The sequence below is a fragment of the Lygodium microphyllum genome, chromosome 1 (genome assembly GCF_053477565.2).
Source record: "Lygodium microphyllum isolate KBCC chromosome 1, Lygodium_microphyllum_v1.1.10, whole genome shotgun sequence".
In the NCBI taxonomy this organism is placed as follows: Eukaryota; Viridiplantae; Streptophyta; class Polypodiopsida; order Schizaeales; family Lygodiaceae; genus Lygodium; species Lygodium microphyllum.
Genome location: NC_141135.1, coordinates 75,570,615 through 75,587,039, shown reverse-complemented (window position 1 = coordinate 75,587,039; position 16,425 = coordinate 75,570,615). Strand labels below are relative to the sequence as shown.

General features: G+C 41.0%; 1 protein-coding gene across 1 annotated transcript in view; it reads right to left on the bottom strand.

Moving 5' to 3' along the window:
* LOC148041274 (DNA excision repair protein ERCC-1-like) overlaps nt 1–14,770 on the bottom strand; it is a 31,435-nt gene extending 16,665 nt beyond the window's left edge. Inside the window, exons 1-8 of the mRNA XM_087678807.1 lie at nt 14,109–14,770; nt 5,887–5,935; nt 5,690–5,793; nt 5,469–5,568; nt 3,928–4,004; nt 3,750–3,849; nt 3,592–3,663; nt 3,368–3,436 (exon numbers count right to left, since the gene is read on the bottom strand). Coding sequence (XP_087534933.1) covers nt 3,368–3,436; nt 3,592–3,663; nt 3,750–3,849; nt 3,928–4,004; nt 5,469–5,568; nt 5,690–5,793; nt 5,887–5,935; nt 14,109–14,485 — 948 coding nt within the window. The 5' untranslated portion in view covers nt 14,486–14,770. The remainder of the gene's footprint in view (nt 1–3,367; nt 3,437–3,591; nt 3,664–3,749; nt 3,850–3,927; nt 4,005–5,468; nt 5,569–5,689; nt 5,794–5,886; nt 5,936–14,108) is intronic.
* Nucleotides 14,771–16,425: the final 1,655 nt, after the last annotated feature.

Below are 16,425 nucleotides of genomic sequence, written 5' to 3'. Positions count from 1 at the left end.
CACATGCAACCCCGCACATACGCTCTCTCATCCCAATCCGCTACCTCCTCAGCCCTATCCGCTATCGTGTGGCTGCACATTTAGTGAAGGAAAAGCAAGGGAAAGACACCTATACAAGCATTTTAGATATGTGCTTATGGGAGATTTAATCAAGATACAAACAAGTTTTCTAAGTTCAAAACTGGTCGCCAAAATAGTTTGAATATCCATTATTAAGTTCTAATAGCTTAATGTGAAGTTTGGATGATCTAGATACATGCAAAGACTTATCTTCAGTCATACAAGTCATCCAGACCCAAAAATGTCAAATAGTGACACATTTTACAAAAAGCAATGTTTTTGGCTATTCTAAGAAGTTCTTCCCAATTTTTCCCACATTGCCTTGTAGACAGTTAAGTTTTGATTGTTTTAAGTACTTAGACAACCATATTCGAAGTACGTATGACAAAGTTATGGACGAAACAAGTTGCAACCAGGCTCAAGGCCTGTACCAAAGCAAAAAGCAAGGCATAAAAGGCAAAACCCTTTGTTTTTAGGACGGAGTAAGGCAATAAACTTCTATATAAAATGCATACATTGATGTATGAAGGCCTAAGCAATCATAGAAGTGATCTACTATTGTACTATAGAGAGCTAAAGTCAACCTACCACTTCCCAAATGCCTTTAGCCCAGATGGAAGAAAGGCTTGCCCGGGAGTACTAAATTTGGACAAATTCACATGGTATAAAAAAGCATTGTATTTTTCATTGTATTGGGGTGTGGCAAAGAATTTAGAGATTGCATAGTGTGCTCAAGCAATCGTCTTGATAGAGCTTTGTCCAAGCCATCGCCTTGAACACAAAGTTTGTAACCTGTGTGTGCTACCACAATATACGGAGTTCTTTTCAAAGATTTATTTAGTGTCTTTTGGTTTCATCTTGATTCCTTCACCTCTCTTGTCTTGTTTCTTGAGCCCCAATGATTAGTGGCTTGACACATACACCCCCGACACCGCCGCCATGTTCTATAGATTTGGTCGAGGGGCAAACCGCAAAAAACCTAATTTTTAAATTTGGGGGTTTCCTGAAATTTGTGCAATTTCTCATCTATCTTGCTTGTCTCTGCCCATATCTACCACTTTTAGCTGCGCAGAAAATCTTACAAACCCTAAAAGTGCAAAAATCCTAACTTTTGAATTTGGGGGTTTTCAAAAATTTCTGCCATTTTCCATTCGAAAAAAAAATTCAGCTCACATGCTTGGCACCTGAAAATTTAGAGATTTTTTACCGACTCGCCCAACTTATGCAATTTCTTGAAATTTCCATCATAAAATTTGGGGCTTTTACTGGATTCACCTTCCATTTCATGGATCTTCATCAAATTTGTGCAAATTCAGTAATTCTCTCGAACATTCGCACACAAAATTTGGGAATTTTTTTCTGAATTGCCCAATCTCCAATTTCGACAAATTTCATCTTGCTGCCCAATATTTCTGCATGTAAATGCCCAAATAGCATCTAATCAACATTTACATTGGTTGTAAGTTCTATCTCATCTCGTTTTACTTTTTAGCCATTTTTTTCACACACGGGTGTTGGGATGACAGCTCCCTTCTCCATTTTTGAACAAATTTGAGCAATTGGACTGCATTTGTGTATTTAGCATGTGCAAAGCTAGCACATAATCAAAATGAGTTTTTTGGGATGCTTTCTACTAATGACAAGTTGGATAGTATTCCACTTGGTTGTACATGATGAAGCATGTATTGGTTGTGAAAGGCTTTTGGGGAATCGTCATAGTTTCAAAGGTATGGAAGGTATGGCCAGCACGCCGTAATGCACCTACAGGTGCTGGTGCTTCTACTTCAGCTCGTTCTACTGCCACTTCTAGCTCTTCAAGAGTAACTATTGTTGCTTCTCCGACCGCCAATTAGGTACCTTGGGATATGGGTGATGCTCAAGCATACTCTTTGATTGCTCTTTCGATCAAGAGACTCGTTATTCTGCACAACCACTCATATCGGATTGTGAAAAGTGCTTAGAATAAGCTCACATCTTTTTATCAAATCACGAATAAGACACGCATTGCCTATTTGAGAAGGCAATTAGATTCCAAGTAGATGCATGAAGGGGACAGCATGGGTACCTATCTCACAAGAATTACAAATTGGCATGACCAGTTAGTGAACATTGATAAGCAGATATCCGAGAGTCATCTTGTCTCTACTATGCTAGAAGGACTTCCACAGTCCTATCAAACTAACACCTTGCGACTAGTTTCTCAAGGCAATGGGCATCAGTACTCTCTTGGTGAGTTGACCACCCTTCTATTACAAGAGGAGTGGGGTTGTCTCAATCACTCCTATTGCCTCGAATGACCAAGCCTTTGGCCTCCTCTCATCATGGAGGCAAAGGGAAGTCATCAGGTTCTTCATCTAGCCATCAAAAGGGCAAGGGTAACTTTTCGTCGTCTTCTTCACACAAAGAAGAGGACAAGTAAAAGAAGAAATGCAACTACTGCCGCAAGCCAAGGCATGAGATTTTTGAATGTGACAAGTGCAAGGCTGTGGAGGAGAAGAAGAAACAAGCCTCATTGGTTGTTGCAACTACCACATCTAGTGCTCCTAGTGGTGGAAAGGAAAAGCACGTCACCTCATGTAGGCATCTTTTTATTTCTTTGGTTGATGCTACATAGGGGGCACTGTCACATGTGCCAACAATGCTACTTATACAATCAAAGATATTTGGAAAATCCTTATCACTACAGTGAATGGGCATGTTGTCACCTTAAAGGATGTTTTACATGCATTGTGGTTAAGGACACACATGATGATGATGTGATTGTCATCACTGGTACTTTATGTCACGGCTTGTATGGACTGTTGAACAGCTTCATTCATGGTTCTTGAAACTGCACTTATGCACATTCTCTCCAAAAAACCTCACATGAGTTTAGTCTCAGCTGTCTTTGTGGTAACCTTGCATCCAAGGAAAGTGATCTTGAGGTATACGTGTGTGTGTGTGTGTGTGAGCAACATTGAAATGGGGAGGTGCAAATGACATAGGCAAGACCAACCATAAAAAGCAATATGATTGCAAATGAAAAGACTCACAAAGACACTGCATCTAGACTGCATTCACATCAAAACGAGTGTTTGAAGCCACAAATGGGGTGTTCATCAAGTCATTCATAACCCACTTTAGTATGCATGATGATCTTTACAAATGGGTTATATGAAAGAGTATAACAAGTGGATAAGAACGAAGGCTTTCTTTGTTTATTTGGTGTGATTTATACATGATTTTCTTATAATGTAACCCAATCAGAGAAGGCAGAAGACAGTGTACCAACCTATTAAGGTAAAAGTCAAATCAAATTTGAACATACCTTCCTTTCCCCGATGCCCGGGCAACGTGCTAGATCCTCCATTGGTGCTCCCATGATAGCAGCTAATGTCTGCAGGCACAATTTGTTTGTTTTTATTTTGCGAGTCAAGTATGCACAACAAGTTGTGCAAGCACTACCAATAAGTTACATATTGTCTGCCAGCACAATAAGTTACATATTCTTAGCAATACACAGAAATTCAGAACCTCAAATAGATAGCTCACCCCAAATGTGGATCCTAATGTAATAACATTTGTTTTGTTCACATGTCTAACTGTTGTCAAAGCACCTGTAAGCTGTAGCCAAAAATACCCATGTAGTCCAAATGAACCCACATGTCTTCTAAATCAACATAGGAACTAGAACAAGTCAAGTTTCTTACCCTTGACAAATAGTCATGATCTAGGCGTTCTTGAATATCATCCGCTGGCTTGTTTTCGTAGATTTTGATGGTTTCAAGATAGCGTGCAGCTTCTTCTAAACTGAAACTTCAAGAGTCAGACCCTTGTTCCTCTTCTAAAAACACAAAACTTGCAGAGGATAGAGTATTTGCAATACACCTCCACGCACACAGTAGACTGCAATCATGCAGTAAGGCTGTCTTTGTGACCTCATGAAGCGGTTTGGTCACATCCTCCTGCATATATCATAGAAATGGGTGATGGATACACTCGTTTTCATCTTGAACAAATGATAATTGTATTTCACTTTATCTGTGGGGAAAATGCTGTTAAATAGTATTCTTGCCTTACTTCCCCCTAACAGGAGTACTTTTAAACTAGTCTTGTATGTATTATTGACGTTATCTGCCGTAGAGATCCAAGCAGTGGATGAAGCTCTTTTTCCAGGAGCTTTGTTGTGTTTTGTCATAAATTTATATGCCATCTCACCTCCATCCCTCTCCCCTTATCACTCCTTTTCTTTTAGGGCCACACTCCAACCTATACTGCACCGATTAAGGCCACTGGCAGAGAACCACCTTTAGCGACCATTGGCAGAGCCACAAAGATGCATGTGGTGGGAAACCAGATGGGGAACTGAGAGGTTGACTCGTGGCTATTGGCATTGTACCATTGCTGTCCTTTGTTTCACCATCATCAGCACCTGTTTATTAAGGGATCTCATTTTTTTCGGTCCACATCACTAGCTTCATGTTTGTGTTTTTTCCATGGCAACTAACTTCATATTTGTGTTTTATCTTAGTATATTTTTTATTCTGTTTAATGGCTCCATGGATTTTTGGATGTACAACTACTGTTACTAATTCACAAAAGTATTAATAACATCTTATGACAGCTATCATCCATGCTTTCCTAGATGGATTTTCCATGTTATTGCATGCTAGATTCCCTTGGCAGAGATTTGTAAATCCGCTCTAGTATTTTGAAGTTTTTCTCCAGATTATCTTATTAAACAAAACTTTTCACCTGAATTAGAACTGGGCTGCTTGTACAATACCAGAAGACCAGATTCATGAGTTCATTGGAGCTGCAGTAACTGGTGCCTACGCCTCTTCTGTATGTTATTTACAAGCAATCTCTATCTGATAGCTAAAAATTTGAAGATACAAACAACACATTAAACAGTCTTTGGGGTCTTAAAAACTGTAGGATATGTTGTTTCCAACAGCAAAGGATATAGCAGACTCTTAATGAAACCAAAACTGAAAGTAAATGTCAGTTGTCCATCACTTGCCACTTGCATAGAGGTATATTTACTCTATACCCGTTGGGCTTTTGCATGTATTCACTAGTATATAGGCTACTCCTAAGAAATTTGATATATCAAATGTTTTCAAAAGCTGACTTGGAAAGTAGATGTTACCACCAATCATGCTTCACATTCTGATAGGCATGATCAGGCTTATAAGCTAACAGCTAACTAGACTTATGTGCATAAAATGATGCAAGCAATGGACTCTACTAAGCAATATATACATCAGCAGAGATTACAGTCACAAAAGTTATCACTATGTTCCTTTATTTTTGATGGTTATCTCTGGTAAAGCAAGACGACTACAAAATTTCCCAGCAACAGAAAGTTAACACAAATCATAGCTGGTATGTTATAGCAACAGCAAGTCATTGGTTGTGCCCCTCACCACATCTACATAACATAGGACAACCCTCAGCCGAAAGCTTTTCTGCAGCTCACGAATTCTAAAATAGATGTAATCAGGATGTAGGAGGTGGTAACGCAAACTGCATAATACAGTCACAAGAGTATCAGTAACAGTACCTTCCCCTTAAAAGTCTTACTTGACAACATCCTCTAAAAAAGTTAATACAGCAACCTCAAAAGCTTGTACAAATATGCCAATACCTGAGATACAATGCACACGTGTTTTGACCTAGTAAGTAATCTGGCACAATGTCTGCAAAGATCCATCGTACATTCTTTATGTGCTTGAGAACAGGATTGCCTTGCTAAAAATTGAGAAAAAAGAATCAACGTTAATTATTTAATGCAACCACATAACTAGTTGGTCTCGCTAAGTTTTCCATTCTTTGCTTTCATACCTGTCTCCTACTAACAAGAATAGAATTCCTGGCTTGTCCTGCTGCAAAACTGTTATGCATGCCCCACAAAATAAACACTAATTGTTAGTAAATCATAAACAAGCATTCGACTATCTCAGAGCATTCAAAACTGTCTTCAATGCCCAACACGAGAAATGCTTTTGTCAGTAAACCACATGGTAGAGTTCAATTACCTCAAACATCACATAAAGCAATGCTCTTGTGAAACTTGAATTTTCAAGTGAACCTTGGAGGAACACGAACTATTATGTCACAAGTGGTCTTGTGAAGATTCTGACATTTCTAGGTTTAGAGATAGCTTCTAAAGCTCTGCCCTCCTGAGTTTGTTTTCCTTTAGCTCTATCCAAACCATGGATCAATTGTACTCAGAATTTTATTTTATGGGTTGAGTTTGCCTCTAGCAAAGACTCTCTCTCTCTCTTATCACTCTCCCCCCCCCCAATACATACATCATGCATACATACATACATACATACATACATCGAAGATGTAGTCATTTTTCTTTCCCAGTTCATGTTTTCCGTTTTCTACTAGTGACTTTTAGTTTTCCTGAATTTTGGATGTATCGGTACTTTTGTCTCGTGTTGACAGAGGGCTTCTCAAAAAGACCAATTCAGAAGACCTGATAAGAGGCAATTATTACCAAATTATAGTTGGATAGCTATAAAGGGTCAGAAGGGATGGCCTTTTGACAAGATGTGTTTGCGACACAAGATGCATGATGTCCTTCAAGAAACTCACAGTGGAGTCACAAGAGGGTGCTTCAATTCCAAGATGGCAGCAAGGAAGATTACTCAATCTCAAGGGTGTGGGAATTACTCAATCTCAAGGATGCAGGAAGGTTTGTCAGAGCATCCCTACTAGTGGCAGATACACAGAACAGAGTATGACAGACAGCAATGAAAAAGTTTTATCAAGAGGCAACACTAGCTCAAGGACATATGGACACATGGACCGAGAGACCAAGAGAGGTATCCCTCAGATATCAGAGTTGCACAATGACCCAGCGCCTTTAGCCTGACACAGCACACCATAGAGAGAGCACCCAGATAGAAGCTTGTTCTAGGAGCCCACCCCCCCCCCCCCCCCAGCTATCACATCTTACATCACCCCATCCTCACTAGATGGAGTTAGATCTATAGGGCATTGTTGTACCTCACGCATATATAGCAGCAACATGGAACAAGTGAAACAGAGCCTTGGTGCACACCGGAACACTATTCCCTAATGCTCGGGGACGAGCACTCCACTAGGCTAGAACATTCCATGTCGACCGTTCCACAATGTTCCATGTTTGGAGCGTTCCAAGCCTCCCATTTCATTGGGAATGGCCGTTCCAAATATTCCATATTAGCCATTCTACAACGTTCCAGGCCTCCCACTCCATGTTGCGAATGGCCCTTCCAAGTTTTTTTTTTTTTTTGGGTATCTTTTTGATAGTTTATTGAGTACTCACTACTCAATACATTAGTCCGGACTCTGTATTCACTATTTGGTCTAAGTTACAACTCGTAAGACTTGAATCTTAACTCTCGACTTTACTTTTGTAAGTACTATTGGCCTTGTCACTTGGACCTTCACTCTTTCATTATTCTTTTATATGTTACCGAGCCTTCAAACATTTATAAATTATGGCTCTTTGAGTCTTTAAAATTTAAGATTTAATCATTAGAGCTTCAACTTTTTTGTGTTGTGTCCACTATGTACTCAAGTCTTATTTGCAACATCGACTAGTCTTGATAAATCTGGCACCATCCATGCAACATGATGTTCAAAGTATGCTTTTAGAGTGTCTCTGAATACTTGTGAAGTTGTTTAATGTAAAAATTATTTTTAAAATCCTAATTTACCTATTTTTTGAGTTCCCATTTTCGCATACCTTGTTCCCATTACCATTTCCCGTTTCTCTTTCCATGTGGCTATGACATATGGTCTCACATCCCTAGATGGACATATACTTGTATAGACCAATAGCTTGTCAAAAATAACAAGTATGCTCTGATACCATGTCAAAATAAGTGACGGTGCAAAGAGACAATAGGGTTTGTAGGAAGTAACACAGAGTGTGTACAGCAAACACTCAGAGAGGAGAAACTCAAAAACTCAGAGTGCACAGTGAGAGGCACTGAATCATGCTACGAGAAGAAAAGCTAATACAGCCGAGCCGAAACTCAAAAGATAATTGCACTCTCCTATCATAATCACACAGCAGCTCCTATGGGAAATCTACACAATGAAGGGAGCAAAACGCAATCCTCCGAGCAGTGGGCTATCGAAGTAATCACTAGAAGGTGAAGGACAGTTGTCGAGGGAGCGAACCACAATCCTCTAGCACTATCGAAGATGTGGAAGATGATCACCAGCTGTTGAGAGAGCGAACCACAATCCTCTGATGTCAAGGAGTGACCTAGGTAGCAAAACGCAAGCCCAGAGTGTTGGAGCCGTCAAATGCAAGGAGAACAGCCCAAATGTTGATGCCAACTCGATAATGATGACACCAAATGATGGAGGATGAGCCAAGCTACAAAAACGTAAGTCTCAACAGCCCCTATGATAGAGGAGTGATGAAAACATTGACGCTCAATGATGTAGATTGTTGCCAAAGCCTAGGATGTTGACACCAAGCTGGAGATGATGACATCAGGGAAGGAGGTCTCCGCACTGAAAAACGCAAGTGAAGGTGGAGCTTGACGGAGACGGGTGTTGACACTAAGCAGATGATGGTGATACCAGGTGGATAATGCTCCAAATGCAAGACCTGATGCTAGAACAGGGTGCCTAAGGCAGAAGAGGAAGGGTGAAGGCAGCCAAGAGCCACGAACCGCAATGTCCTCCTGAAGGGGTACGAGGGCAATGGAAGGGGCTAGTGAGAGAAGGGAGGTGGTAGTAGTGACCGAAGAAGGTGGTCAAGAATGACTAAAGAGAGATAGGAGTGGTAGAAGTGAATAATAAATGAAGTGATTGCCGAAGGTCTCGTCACCAAGTCGCGGTTGAACCTCCAAGGGCCCAATCTAGGCGATACCTGAAGATCTTGGGTATCAATAGGAGAAATGACTATCCGAAGAGCCCTCCCAAAAGAGTAAATGGTGGGTGACGAACTTCATGATGAGAGGATGCCTCCCTAAGGATGAAGGTGCAAGGGCCCCCTTTGAAGCCAAAGAAGAAGTAGGAACCTCCTTGGAGGACAAAAAAAGTATATTCCCCTCTGAATCTCTCTTGACGAGAGAGAGGGAATCTAAAAACTCATGGATCACGGACTCCAAATCATCTAATGATGAAGGAAGTACCGTTGGTCATGCAAAAAAAGGTATTCGGAGTGTCGAACGCCCAGAGGTAGCCTCTTTAACCTGAATAGTAGAGGGTGGGGAAAGGTGAGACGCAGGTTTCACACTCTCTTAGTGAAGAACACTGCAGCGCCAAAGTAATAGAAGGGGTCGAACAATCATTGTCTCTTGAAGGATTGGACTGTTGAAGGGACGGTAGCCAACAATCACAGTCTCTCGGTCGAGGTGGCATTCCTAAAATCCTAGAAGAAGTAGAAGCAACCTTCGTAGCGCATTGCGGCGGTCGTGAGAAGACCATGGTACCAAACGATCCTCTTATGGCTCGAAAGGGCTTAGTGTGCATTGGATGCGTCTTATTGCCTTGAGCATAAAAATCTAAAAGCCAGTGCAAAATAAACTCTGTAGCCCAAAAGGAAGAGGACGCACAAGTGCCTAAGGATAGACGCATATACTCCGGTGGAGTAGGGAGCAAAGGGTCCATGGTGGCAAGCATCGATGGGGTTTCTGGTGAGGCAGCAAGAGAAGCACCACTCGGTGATCTGTCCATCTACTTATGGAAAACTCATAGCACTGGAGTGTCAACTTGTAAAAGAGTGGATGGGTGAGAGAGAAAGAGAAGGGTCAAAAATAATAGTTATACTCTAATACCATGTCAAAATAAGCAACGATGCAGAAAGACATTAGGGTTTACAAGGAGTAACACAGTGTATACAGCAAACACTAAGAGAGAAGAGAAACTTAAAAACACAAGAACAACACAATAATGATGCACTTAATCGTGCTATGAGAAGAAAAGTTGATGCAACAGAGCCAAAGCTCAAAAGATAACTGCATTGTCCTGTCAGAATCAGGCGGCAGTACCTATGGGAAATTTGCACAATGAAGGGAGCGAAATGCAGTCCTCCGGGCAATGGGCCATCAAAGTAATCACTAGAAGGTAAATTGCCGGTACTTCAAGAAAGTGCAAGAAAGAAAAAAACAGCAGGGTAAAAAAAAGAAGGATGATAAGAAAGATGATGACAGCTCTTCCTCAAAAGAAGTTGCAAAGGCAAATGTTGCATCTAGTGTGGTCATTGAAGAGCTTCCTAACACTGAAGAGATACTTGTTGTAGCCTCATGTAATGATGCAGATATTATGGCAGCAGCAGGTGATATGCACATCACCAAAAAGAAGGTAATTGATGTCTTACTTTCAGCTCATGATAGGCTGTCACAATCATGGATAGTGGACAGCAGTGCCTCTTTTCATGTTACCCCCTCTTTGGAGTCATTTTCTGAATACATTGCAAGTTGCCTAGGCAAGGTTTACTTGGGTAATAACTATGTATGTGAGATAGAGGGTGTTGACACCATTCATTTGGCCCTTAAAAATGGCCAAGAGCTGATTTTGCAGGATGCCAGATTTGTACCTGGCATAAAGAAAAGTCTACTATCAGTTGGGCAGCTTGATGCTAAAGGGTATTTTACTACCTTTGGTGGTGGATCTTGGAAGGTCCATAAGGGCTCTATGCTGATTGTTGAAGGCAGCAAGCAAAAGGGGAACTTTATATTACTTGCATTGTAAAGCATTACCTGGCAAGTTCTTGGTTGTCTCGCTGAAATCGATTCAAAGATGGAGCTTTGGCACAAAAGACTTGGTCATATGAGCCATAAAGGCCTTCAAGTTCTCTCCTCTTTAGGGAGATTTGATGTCAAAGGCTCTGGTCTCAAATTTTGTAATGATTACTTATATGGAAAACAAGTAAAGTCTCCTTATTACTCTGGTGTCGTTAAGAAGTCTAATGCTGTTGACTTAGTACACTCTGATGTGTGCACTATGCCTATTAATTCGTATGGGGGTGCACGCTACTTTGTGACTTTCATTGATGATTTCAATAGAAAGTCATGGGTGTATGTACTTAAGAGCAAAAAGGAAGTGTTGGATGTTTTTAAAAAGTTTCATGCTTTTATTACCACATAGAAAGGGCTTAAGTTGAAAGCCATAAGAACAGATAATGGGGATGAGTATGTCTCAAATGAATTTAACAAGTTTTGTGAGATGCCTGGCATTAAGAGGGAATTGACAGCCCCTTATAATCATGCATCAAATGGCATGGCTAAAAGATTTAATCGCACACTTTGTGAGAGAGTCAGATGCATGCTGTCCATAGCTAATCTCCCACAGCAATTTTGGGGATAGGCTCTTAAAACTACAGTTCATGTATCTATTGCTTAGTATCCAAGAGAGTATTATCACAATCCTTGAGAAACAAAATGCCTTGCATCCTGTCCTTCCACATATCAAAGCCAGTGCCATCAAACCTCTTGATTTCAAGGAGAGATTAAGTGTCACTCCTGCTAGAAGCATTAGTTCCCATTTTTCAGCAATACGCCAAAAAACCAATGCTGTAATTTATGACAGCAAACAAGAAGTTGAATATTCAGCTAATTTCAGCCCAAAATTTCACAAATCAAGAGCAAGATTTAGTATCACTATATTACTGACAATGCCCAAATACATGTACAGCAGTAGAAAAGATGACTTTTAGTAATATATCTGAAATTTCGGCATACATTCCATGCATACATCACTGCAAGGTGACTCCCACTTCAACAATATCACCAAAAATACATCTGCAACAATCCCAGATCTGCAAATGATCTCTAAGACTGTTACACCATGAATATTCAGCAATACATCAACCCAATAGGAGCTCCCTAACATGTATATTGCATACATATGTGCCCAAATCAACTTCTGATACACAAATAAACAAGAAATTCTCTACAATTTCTCCACAATCTCACAAGTGGGAGATATATAACTCAAATTACACTACTTTCAGCACCAAGATTGCTTCAGCAATGTTGCTAAAGTGCATTTCACACATCAATTTTACCAAAATTCACAAATTTCAACAAAAGCCCCAAAATTTCACTAACCAATGTACCCCGATTACATTGATACTTGTTCTCGAGAGCATAAAACGAGAAAATTTTGCAAAATTCCACAAAATTTTGCAAAAGCCCCAAATTTCCCAAGTCTAAATGTGTACCAATGTCACTATTGAGCAAAGTTTTACTGATACATGAAAAACTCCAAATTTTTCCAAAGCCAATGTCACAATGTTTGCAATTTTTGGGTCAAATGTCACTATTGTGCATGAACAGCATTAAATCTAGGAAAAGCCCCAAATTTCTACCATAAAATTGCTGAAAAAGCTTAATTGTGCTTCCACGCGTGAGCCGGGACCTGTTTTAGTGTGCTTAGTCACAAAAATTTGTGAAACAATCTATCATGACCTATAGGAGCTCTCGTGAGCTATTCCCGCTCGTCAAAATGGACTACCGCTTGGTCACGTCAACTATAACCTGTTTGTCGCCTGGTCAAGGAGCTGTTGTTGAGCTGTCCCCTCCTAAAAACACTATCGTTTGCACACACGTGAGTTGTTGCCTATTGGATAGCCTGTCACCTATTTGGATTTAGGGTTTCGGACCTGTCACCTGTCTATCAAGCTATTGCCTGCATAGATTTAGGGTTTTGGACTTGTCGCCTGTCTATCAAGTACACACACGTATCTGAATAAAGTGACGACCTAATGTTTCATCATGCAAACAAGCTAGACCAACACGGACTTCGAGAAGCACGCACACCTTAGCCGCAACTCTGATACTAGTTTGAAGGGGAGAATGTGAAATGGAAGTGCGAGATAGAAGCGAGAGCAATAGTGTTTAGAGTGAGAGAGAGTGAATGCAAAGAGATAGGTGTACTAGATTGTGATGGTACACAAAGAATAAAGAATGTATTTATATGTTAGGGTACAATAAGGGTGTGTTCACACCCGTATAACTTTATATACGGAGATGAAGGGACTTTACACCCAACACTAAGCCTTCATTTGAAAGCTAGATATCCAAAATGAAGAACTTTGAAGGGAAGATGACCTTAAACCCGACCCATCCCATCCTTCTCTTTCACTTCAACCATACCTACATTTACACCATTTTTCACATCCACATTCACCATTCCACCTATCCAACCACACACCACACTCAAGGGGATCTTCAAATATAGGCACATTCTTTCCCTTTAGGTCCTCTCCATGCATTAGCATTATGTTCTAGTAAACATGCATTTGTGTATATTTATTCCTTTTCCTTAATCAAAGAGTGGTTGAGTTGGATCCACCATATTTATGACAACTCATATGGAAATATTCTCCCTTTGGCAACATACAACACATACTCCTGTATTTTCTTCATCATTGGTACCCACGGGTGGTTGGGACAGCCTTTTGTTTTGTGATGTTGGTTCTGACCATCCCTTGTTTTCCCCCTCAGGCACAAATAGTTAAAAGAACAAAGATGTTAGTTCTAACCATCCCTTGTTCTCCCCCAAGGGCATAGATACTTTAAAGGACAAAAGTAAACCAAAAAAGAAGTTGGTCGTGTGTAGGGTTCAAAGCGACACCATCACTTTTGCAAGTCCTCGTAAGCCACTAGTGAGCACCCAATGCCTTGGCCTCTTTGGGATGACCCTTTGGGATCCTAAGGTAAGATAACCATCATCTCTATAGCCTTGGTAGGCCACTGGGCAGCCAATGTGCACCTTTTGGTTGATGCCCTAACTACTTTGGGCAGCCAATGTGCACCTTTTGGTTGATGCCCTAGCTACTTTGGGGTGGGATGCCTCCGGCTATCATGGATTGAGCTATGCTTTGCAATCCTGGCTGCACATGTATATTTTCTAGACATACAAAATCTCGTTTAGATTTTTATAAGCACTAAAAGGAAAGTGCATGGCACTATGTGTTGGCAACGGACCTGATTCTCTAGTACTGCAAATAGAATGAAGAAAAAAACCAATCTACAACCAAACAAAATTTAATAGAAAACAACAAAAACACAATCAAAAGAAGAATAAAGAAAGTAAATTACTCTGGTTTTGCTACGCCACCGGTGCTCCCAAAGCTTCTGTTTGCACCTTGAGAAGAAAGAGAGGAAGCAGGAGGTTCCTGGGGGGCTGGGGGAGGAGCGGGAGCAGGGGGCGGGGAATAAAATTCTGTTTGCTTAACAAATGCAAAGGCCTGCATAAACGAATCAGGTCCTCCTGCTGTGGCTTGATGGGACTGATTTGGAGGAGGAGGTCGGTTTTGGGAAGGGTGTTGAGTGTGAGGAGGCTGAGATGACGAAGAAGAAGAGGGTGTGAAGAGAGATGGTGGGGGCTGGGGACGAGATTGCTGCTGGACCTGCTCATGTGATGGTATGATGATGGGGATTCGCTTCTTTACTGGCTGCTGCTCATTTGCTTCCATTCCTGCAGATACAGTACGCTCGTCATTCGGAGGCTTGTCGAACAAGGAAATCTCAGACAACCCAGCCGTCTCAAGGTGGTACAAGGCATCGAAATCTCCCTGAATCTTTTCTATCTTTTAACCATAGTGCACCCAAGATACTCCACCCAAGCCTACAAAGCGCCCTCTCAACAAACATCTCTTCTATCTTTCAACACTGGTGCCTCTCAATCTATCTAAGAACGATACATCTTTAAACAGCGATGCACCGAAGCAACTCCATCGAAGCACCGCATTCCACCCAAGCCGACATGGTGCCATATTTTCTATCTTTTAACACCGAAGATGCTCCACCTAAGCACCATATTCCACTCAAGCCTACATGGTGCCCTCTCAATAAACATACAAAAAAATCAATCACACATAAATCCACCTTTCAAATTGCAATTTTTAGAAAAGGAGTCCAAAATTACAAGTCAATTTATTCAAGTCCCAAATTGTACCCAAAATCAAAGCATGGAACAATTTTCAATCTAAAAAAGAGGACCAACAAGCCTTGTACATCTCAAAAAAGTAAGATCGCCAATCTTTTACATCAAAATAAAGAGTTGACTATAGTGTGGCCTCTTGACCAACATTCAAAAAAGAAAAATGGGTATTACTACTCTGATTGATGAGTGGGACAAGTGGGATTACATCAATTCCTTCCATGTTGGTAGCATTAAAGTGCCAAAACATACCGATATCCTCAACGTCATTCCATAAACCTTGGTTTATAAAAGATGGACTCTCTCTCTCTCTCTCTCTCTCTCTCTCTGGCCCAAGATAGAGAGATAACAGAATATGGAACACACCTACTGGCATTGGGAAGTGCACATGGTTTGGCCATCCTTAACGGGCTACCACAGTGGCCAAGATCTAATGGCTTCACATGTTGGAATAACAAGAAAGGGTCAAGCACAGTGGACTATTTGATTGGATCACCCAACTTACTACCTGACATAAAAAGCTTTGAAATCTCAGACAAACCAATTGGATTAGTAGCAGACCATGCTATTCTAGCTTTCACAATGCAATATGGGCATATACACGAAGCACAGTCACACATACCAAAATTACCACGCTATGATTTTGTGGAAGCGACCTCACACATATATAGCACTACTGTGCGAGATACATTGAGGGAGCTAGACACACAGGCCTCTCTGGATGAGTTTACAGAACAGTTGGCCGAGATAATACACACTTCAGCAGCATATGCTTTCCCACACACTATACCGTCAGATAAACCTCCACGAGGTAATGCCCTACAGAATGGCTGGTATGATGATGAGTGCAGAGAGACACGAGCACGTTTTCAGTGAGAGAGATAGCACTTGGCATATGTACACATAAGCATGCTCGAACACACTTCAGACGGTTGGTACGCAAAAAGAAGCAGGAATACCTGAGCAGACTAGAAACAGAAATGTATTTCATGTTCTTGGGGCAGGACAGCAAGAGAGCATGGAAAAAGATGCATGAGAACCAGCCACCCCTACAAATTACTAGACCAGATGATTGGCATGGATATGCTTGCACACTCTATGATATTCCTGGCCAAGAGCCTATGCCACTCTCCTCAACCTCAAGACCAGCAAATTGCAGATTTTTCACAGGAAAAAAAGTGAGGAATGCTATATGGAAACTGAAAAATGGAAGAGCCCAAGATCATGATGGTTTAGTGGCTAAACACTTCACGCATGCCTGTGATATTTTGGCACCAACGCTGGCTCACATCTTTAATAGGGCAGTTTGTGAGGGATTTCCAACCTGTTGGTCATACCATATTATTGTGCCGCTCTTTAAGAGTGGAGACCCCGCGCTACCTAGTAACTATCGAACTATCATGATTGGACACATGTTGGCCAAGATATATGGCTCTATCGTGGAACAAGCATTGAGTGAATGGGCCGAGATGC